Source organism: Lactuca serriola, chromosome 7, assembly GCF_051521515.1.
Source record: "Lactuca serriola cultivar US96UC23 chromosome 7, Lser_US96UC23_V15, whole genome shotgun sequence".
Lineage (NCBI taxonomy): Eukaryota > Viridiplantae > Streptophyta > Magnoliopsida > Asterales > Asteraceae > Lactuca > Lactuca serriola.
Genome location: NC_136414.1, coordinates 14501959 through 14511340, shown reverse-complemented (window position 1 = coordinate 14511340; position 9382 = coordinate 14501959). Strand labels below are relative to the sequence as shown.

At 32.0% G+C, this 9382-nt stretch overlaps 1 protein-coding gene across 1 annotated transcript; it reads right to left on the bottom strand.

Annotated features, from left to right (window-relative positions):
• Window positions 1-1575: 1575 nt before the first annotated feature.
• Window positions 1576-3078, bottom strand: LOC145064844 (E3 ubiquitin-protein ligase PUB23-like). The gene has a single exon (XM_079012214.1). It carries the CDS (start codon window positions 3024-3026, stop codon window positions 1740-1742), a length of 1287 nt encoding a protein of 428 aa, XP_078868340.1. The 5' UTR covers window positions 3027-3078; the 3' UTR covers window positions 1576-1739.
• Window positions 3079-9382: the final 6304 nt, after the last annotated feature.

Sequence of the window (9382 nt, the reverse complement as noted above, 5' to 3'; positions counted from 1 at the left end):
TAATTAATAAACCAATTCCTCCTTTATTGATTCAACTTAATTTGAGTCTTAACGACAACCTAAGAAGTCCCTACTATTATTAGAAATATCACCAATAGTTAATGATAATGGACACAATTTCTAGCAATTTGAACTCGTAGCCTTGTCAAAGTTTCAAGGTTTAGTTCGTGACATACTATACGTACATTATGTTAGATTTTGGGTCTAAAAATATCAACATATGCTTGGATAATTCTAGGATCGTGATTGCAATCACTTGTAAATCCAAAATAATGTAGAAGTTAGACCACTTCTAAATCTAAAACACAGAAAGTACTTTGCTGTTTTGTGTTCTTGAGATATAGAGATAATCTGATGATTAATTTCGAGTATAAGAAAAATCCAACCCTTTTCTGGAACATTTACCATGTTCTTATATAGGAGAGAAAGATGGTTAAAAGTGGTTACATCCATTTTGGCACCAAATATGGTACTTAAAAAGGTGGTTATTAGACATAACTGATTCTTACATTATAATGATGTCACCACCGCCAGGTGCTCTGCTCCTTGGACCCTGCGAGGTGCGTTGCGCCTTGACCCCGCTATAGGTCCCCCCGTATTCTTGAGTTCACATTTATCACTCTGGGTGGACATCCCGCACCTTCAGTCCCAGTAAGTAATAGAACTCAGTCTAACTCAATATTAATAATAACTACACTAAAATATGTTGATAACACTAAAATCACCAATATTATATATATATATATATATATATATATATATATATATATATATATATATAAGGAATTCAAATTGGATCTATCAAAAGTCATTGTCTGATTGCAATATACTCATGAGTCATTATCCGATTAATCATGTAGTTCACACATACAAATAGGCTAGACCTACCACTAGGTAAAGATGAAGAAACCCTAATATCGTTCTTTGAGCTTTGGTCGTTCTCTCCCGCTAGGTACAAACTTTACCATCAGAGTGTCATCTTGGGTCCCGCCTATGATTGTTTTACGTATCACCGGACACAAGATTGGAGCGAAAGTCGGGATGAAGATTGAATCATGTTTCCTTATCTCAAACGTCTCGTGAATCAAGCTAATCGTCACTTATATATATATATATATATATATATATATATATATATATATATATATATATATATATATATATATATATATATATATATAACATTACACTGGAGCATTAAAATCAGAATCAATGATGTATCAACAATATAGATCAATGATGAAACAAAATATGAAAAGAAAACAAATTAAACAGTGTAACCAATCAGCTTAAATCAAGTACGTAATATAAAAATGATGACATACAATACCCTTGGATGGTTTCAAAAGCATAGAAGTTGTATAAATCACATATTAAAATCAGTAAGCACTTTGTGGTATGCATTGTCACGTTCTCAACACTAATGAGATTCTCAAATGAAAATCCCCATTTGTATATATGTATTATGTATTATTCTCATATTACATATAATCAACAACTTAACCTTTAAAAGACAAAATCATACAATAACAAAAACCAAACTGGTTTCAAACCCTAATTATTAAAAGGAACAAATTAAATAATAAAATAATAAACTAGTCACTAATTTCACCTCCTTAGCATTAAAAGACAAGCATGTAGTATATATATGGACAAATAGATATTAATTATATGTATCGTGATTGGATGTTTCAACTTTCAATAAATGAAGAACAAAAAAATAAGTCAGCTCTGGCTGTCTAACGACGATTATCTAAACCCAAATATTCCTTCAATTCTCCAGGAAAACAAGGGTATCGACTCCAAAAGTTACCGTGTTTTTTGAGCATATCCAACACTTTGTTTCTGGTCGCCGATGGTCCGCTCATATGCAACATCACCACGAGCTTCTTCACTGCTCCATAGATCATCATCTCCTCCAAAACCTTCTCAGTTGGATGAAAACTGCATATCAACGAGAAGATCTTCACGCAAATCTTTGAAGCCATCTCCGATATATTGAACAGTTTCTTTGATATTGCACCAATGCCAAGACGGTGTTCAATGAATGCCACCCTTCCATCCGCGCATTCACACAATAGTTTGATTATTTGCAATATTTTCTCACACTTGGATCGATTAGAGTCTGGTAGGAGCTCTATCAGGGTACACATGGCACCAGCTTCTATGGCTTTTGATCTGCTTTTCTTTGATGAATCTAAGATCTTTATCAAGACTTGCAAAGCAGATGAACTTGCCTTTGTTGAAATCTCATCCGATGCAAGCTCCAAAATGGATTTGAACATACTAATACCTTGATCGTTTACAATAACATTCCAGTTGAAATTTGAGTTTTCTGCTAGCTTTTTAAATATTGATATCGTGTAAACCCTAGCATCTTTACTTCCTCTTTGAAGAATAATAGCCATTGACTTCATGCATTCGGGTTTAGACAATAGTTCAATCACTTTCCCATCATCTTCTTCCGATATGAGGAGAAGTTGAAGCACACCCAAAGCCTCCTCACAAGCTCTAAACGTCATGAAATCCGAGCAATCGACTAATATTTGAACAATTAATGGAAAAAGCACATCCAACCCTCCTAATATTACGAAATCAAGCCTCATATCATCTCCTATTTCCATAATTTCTTTAAGTTTTCTTAAAGAATTTACCTTGAATGGACTGGAGCCGAGGGTCTTGAGCAATGACACCATTTCATCTCGCTTGAACGATGGCAAAGGTGACGATGAAGATGAACAGGGAGAACACGATGAAGAGGAAGATGGAGAATGACTATTTTGCCATACAAGAATGAGTCTTTTGAGGGTATGATTAGGGGTAACACCGAAGTTTTCAATGCCTTGCATTGTGGCTGGACAAGTCTTCTTTTTGTAGGTAAAGAACCATTTTTCAATGTTCTTGCGCTCGTATGTAACACCAGTCGAGATGATGACTGGCTCTTTCATGAGATCTCTGGAAATGGGGCATCTGAAATCTTGAGGAAACTCTATCTCTGAATCAAGGTTTGATCTCTCCATCTCCATTGTAGATGAAAGGGTTTGACACCTACAGCATGGAATTTGATAAATATATATATATAAACCGTCGGGAGAGTTCTAAAAAGTCTAATAAAGGAAAATTCAAAGTCAACTACTGAATTGAGAGTGATCAATAAAAGATGCCTTGGCAACTATGTACAGTGCACAACATGTAAGCAACATGGTAGGGTTGATTTTATAAATAATAATATATATGCTTGTATAGTTTCAGTCCCCAAACTAAACCACACTTCCACTATGTACCCTTCAAAGTAGTATTTTCTTTTGAACCGCAAGAGCTAGACCCTTTGGAGTAGTTTACTTGGATGTGAATATATAAGTCGGTTAATATGTTGTTTGTCTAGCTCGTGAACTGTTCTAGGCTATATATTTAATGTGTAAAGATGAAACATATAATCAAGTTTTATCGTTACACACATGTATACTCTTATGATTACAAACATTTATACTCGTATCATTTTATCACATTTTAATTAAATTATGTGAATTTCACACGAGTCTCAACTATTGAAAAAGTATCATACAGTAATATTTTAGTTCCCCATTCAAATATCTGCATCACTTGTGTGTTAAATACCTAAGGAATCATTAGGGATATAGACAATATTCAGACAACAAAGTTTCATTCTCTTGGAGTCTTAATGAGGTAGGCTTTTCTACAATTCTACATTTCAACCCCCCTAAGTTATTTATGTCTTCCAAAAAAAAGTAGAAGAAACTACCAGGGGAGCATTGAATGTTGAGAAGAGGTTGTCGGGTGTGGTTGTAAATAGTCGGTCCAGTTGACTTGCGGATATGGAGCGAGATTAGATCTACAGTTTGCCAAACATAGCCAAATAAATATACATGTAAACACATATATTCAACTCCATATGATGCTAGCTTGCATATATATATATATATATATATATATATATATATATATATATATATATATATATATATATATATATATATATATATATATATATATATATATATATATATAACGCTAGATTGCACCAATAGAAATTTAGTAAAATTATATTATTATTTAATTAAATAATGATACATATTAAATGGTTTCCATAATTATATGTATATTAAATGATATCCATAATTATAATTTCTCTTCATGGAATTAATTAAATTCGTCATTAATGTTAGCAATAATATTCTTTCAGAATGAATTCGTATCTAGGTTTTATGTCAGCAATAACATTATTTCAAGACTCACTCACTTTAAATACAATAAAGTTGTATCAAATATGAAGAATAATGGTGTATTCTAGTAGAATATACTCTCGTTCTCCTAGAATACACTCTTATTATTTTATATATGAATTCATTCTGAAAGAATATTATTATTGACATTAATTACGAATTAAATTAGTTTCCATAAAAAGGAATTATAAATATGGATATCATTTAATATACATTTAGTGTTTACTCAATTCTTATTGGTGCATTCTAGCACACAATAGATGTGAGAAACATTTGAACCTACCTCTCTCTCTCTCTCTATATATATATATATATATATATATATATATATATATAGAGAGAGAGAGAGAGAGGAGAGTTCAATTGAGAAAAAAAAATTGAGAATGTGGAATCATTCTTAGCCACTCATTTGTTTTTGCCGCAAAAGCCTCCGTCGTACCAGTAGAAATGAGAAAGGGATAGACATGTGTTTTCCAACAAAACTTGTTTCCTTAAACTATGCTAATCATTACCTTAATATATACAAAAATATAGTTTTTTTGTTTTTTTTTTTAATTTTTAAGAAACTATTTTTATCGAAAAATGATTTTAAATATACCAAAATTCATGATTATTTATTCTCTACAAATAGAAATCCATATTGATATAGTTTTAAGATAAAATAATTTTTTTTTATATTTTCAGCTATCATTATTCATAAGTGAATAAAAATGAATCAGATTTTTACTACAGTACATTCGTTATTCACTTATGAATAAAAACTATGATTAATTTTTTTTTTTACAATATATTCACATTTAAATATTAGACGATGCATTCACTTGTGAATATTAGATGGTATATTCACTTATGAATATTATATAATATTTTCATATCTGAATATTACATAATATTACATGGTATATCACATGTGAATATTACATAGTATATTCACTTGTGAATATTAGATGATATATTCACTTATGAATATTACACAGTATTCACATATGAATATTACAAGGTATTTTCACAAATATATATAATTTTTATATGTTATTCACATATGAATAACATACAGACTTGCATATTTGTTTTTTTTTGTTTTAATAATCATATACTGATTCAGGTGAGAAAACATATTCATATATGAATATAACGTGGTAATTTAGTTTATGCATTTCATCAAACAGTTGGAGTGCATACAGTTTAAATTTTTTAAAAATGTTAAAAACATGATACTTTGACTATTTAAATCTTACAAAGTAGTAGATTGATAGAAAATTATATGAAATTTAAAAAAAATGATTTGATCTTTATCTAACCTCAATTTTGAAGTTTTATTTGATAATCGATGTTGAATGAATGATATGAAGTGGATTTTTTGTTGATTATCGATGATGTTGATCTAATGACGCTTGGAGTATAATTAATCGTAGATGTTGAAGATCTGATTGTATTCAAGCACAATTGAAGGTTGGATTAAAAGAACCAAAAACTAATTTTTGTTGTTAACTGTTGAATCGTGTTGATAAACATATTATTGACGAAGATCGATGATTGATTAATACTGGATGATGGTTTAATTGAAGAAATCTGGATGATTGTTGAAGGTTGGAGGAGAAATTTGGATGATGAACGATCGATTAGAAATGAGTTTGAACTGTTATCTATTTCTATACAGTACGTATTTGAGATTGAAGGTTTTTATCATATTTACAAGTTTGCCACCGTGTCTTTTTATGCTTAGATTAAATGAGTGGCTGAAAATGATTCCCCCATTCTCAACCTTTTTTATTTTCTCAATTGAACCCACCTCTCCCTCTCTCTCTCTCTCTCTATATATATATATATATATATATATATATATATATATATATATATATATATAATGCTATTGACGAAGATCGATGATTGATTAACACTGGATGATGGTTTAATTGAAGAAATCTGGATGATTGTTGAAGGTTGGAGGAGAAATTTGGATGATGAACGATCGATTAGAAATGAGTTTGAACTGTTATCTATTTCTATACAATATGTATTTGAGATTGAAGATTTTTATCATATTTACAAGTTTGCCACCGTGTCTTTTTATGCTTAGATTAAATGAGTGGCTGAGAATGATTCCCCCATTCTCAATCTTTTTTATTTTCTTAATTGAACCCACCTCTCTCTCTCTCTCTCTATATATATATATATATATATATATATATATATATATATATATATATATATATATATATATATATTCCAACGTTTAATGATGAAACTAATCAATATTAATTTTATTGATATGGTTATACTCGGTAGCTTAACAAAAACAATGGTATAAAAAGTCAATTTCATGAAATCAACGACTTTGTAATAGATTAACTAATGCGTGCATCACTACTAAAATATGGTAATAATATTAATTGGAACTCGCTGTAATTAAGGAACATGTTGGAGAAAAAAATAATGCAATATCATAATAATTATAAGGTACTCGATTAAGGGATTGTTATGTAAGTCTTTTAATCGTTCAATCATTAAGGGGGTGTTTGACTTGTCTTTTTGAGAGACAAAAGTCTTTTTTGGAAAAGATAAAGGGCAAAAGATGTTTGGTAAAAATATTTTGAAAGTTACTTTTGGATTTTAGATAGAAGGAAAACTTAGGAAAACCTGACTTTTTGTAATTTTTTCAAAAAGGACTTTTGCCTTTCAAAAAGACAAGCCAAACACCCCCTAAGTTTTTGAAATTTCCCTCTTTGCCCTAATAAAAAACATACATCCATCTCTTTGTCTCTTATAATCGACACAATATCACTCCATCGACATAACAACTTTCAATCATTCCTCCATCACCGACGTCCAGAACCCTCACATCGGTAGCCAAAGACTTACATTCCTACCTATGACTACCTCCACCTACCATCGACATCTGTTACCATCAACATAATGACTTTTTCTGTCGATAATCTCAATCATTGCCAACATCGTCGTCTGCTTTCTTCCCCTCGTCGACCGTCAGCGGCAACTTGCTCTTACTAGTATGATTCTAGGGTTTCAATTTCATCATGTATTATTTGTTAAGTTGTAATATATCCTCCTTGTGTCTGTGTGTATCTCATATAGACCCTTGACCATGTACTTGTTTTTGATGAAATGTAGTTGCTAAAAAGTTTACTCGTTTTTTTAAAAAAATTGGTTCTTATTTTACAGATATGTTACTGTTCAGTTTTGGATTTTTGTTCATTTCATGGAAACCTATTCATTTTTTGAAATGTAAGTGATGATTTGTTGTTTAATTTCGAAAGATTGTTCTGTATATGTGATGGTTATGTTGTCAAATTTAAGTTGGTTTGTAATTTGGTATATATATATATATATATATATATATATATATATATATTAATTTTGGATGGTTTGTCGGTGTTTATTATTATTTCTAAATAGAAGAGTAAAATGAATTTTCTCATTCAACATAACAACCTTAGCAAACAACTTTGGATCATTCATGCATTTGAGTGATTCATGCATTTGAATGATTCAGAGATCTTAATGATTCACCACCGAATTATTCACTTTCTACAAAACAACCCCTAATATAAAAATAACTAATCTAATAATATAACTATGTAATTTACTATAACGTACTTTTCATAATCATCCTCAGGAAGGTATGAAAAAAGCATACAAGAAATATGGTTAATAGGGACGAGATCTAATTGAATGCATTTGATGTCCCCCCTAATGCCTATATCGCCCCAATGGAGTCTCTGCTAATGCTCATGTCACCCTTACCACCACTAATGTTGCGAAAAAACCCTTAAATATTTCCTTTTTAATTTTTTTTAGTGTCGTCACTAGTGCCACCAAAGGCATCACGCCTAACGCCATGTCTCCACTATTGCTACCAAAACCTTCCTCTTACTTTCTCTGTTTGATCAGACATTTCACACCTTAGTTCTATTGCTCTCTCTATTGAAGAAAAAAATCACCACCATGTCATCTCTTGTAACGACTCGAAAATCACGACATAAAAATATTTGTATTTAAATTAATAAATTGTCAATACATATTTTTTCTATAAAACCAGAGTAATCAATATTTAGCAAAACATCCTTTAACCAGAGTGATTCACAAAATACGGAACCATGTGGTGTGTACGCTACAATCATCTCGAGCTCTTTCATTTGAAAACCGGAGTACCTGAAACATAAACTAAAATACCATACCACATACAATCACAGATTATCATGCACATACATATAGATGCCATGGGCTCCCCCATCGTCTTTAACTATATTGTCATGGGCTCCCCCATGGTCTTTACCTGGAATGTCATGGACTTCTTTCCCCCCCCCCTCATGATCTGACATCTAATTGCCACGGGCTCCCCCCCCCCCCCCTCCAGTGAGAAGACTCACCTCGCACTGCTGAAACATACATAAAACCCTTGGTTGCTGGATGACTGATCCTCGAACTACCAATTACAAAACAATACCCAATTAAAAGTTTGGTTCTAATCCATAACCATAACTCCATATCTAGGGTAAAAAGACCATTTTACCACTAACCGAGCCTTATCCAAAACTATGGCCCAAACTATAATCTACAAGGCCCAAAGGCCAATTAATCGGCCAATAGAAAATTGGGCCCAAGCCTCTACATGGACCTTACCTTAAAGCCCAACCATCTTTCTAGTCCAAAACATTTGGCATTCTGATGGCCCATTAGCCCATAATCATCCAAAGCCCAAGAATGGCCCATTTATGGCCCAATTTTCCAAATTGTGCCCAAACCTCTCCAATGGCCTTATCCTAAAGCCCAATAATTTCCTTGGTCTAAAAACCTGTTTCCAGATGGTTTACGAAGGCCCACAACAACTAAGTCCAAGAAATGTCCCAACCCGAGGCCCACAATTGTGAATTCCAATCTGACTAAGAACACAGGGTGTATCCAGCTGTACGTTGCGCGTACTCATATAATCGCTTGTATGTTGCGCGTACAGGCTTATGCGCCCAACTTACTCCCCTCTCAATCCCACTTTTGCCATTAAGCACTTAATGCTTAGCCTATAAGTCCAAACCACATATCTGAGTCCTAAACAATATGCAACACTTATTGAGCATCATGAAGAAATAGTTTGAAAAATGCTAACAGTTCATTATGAGTTA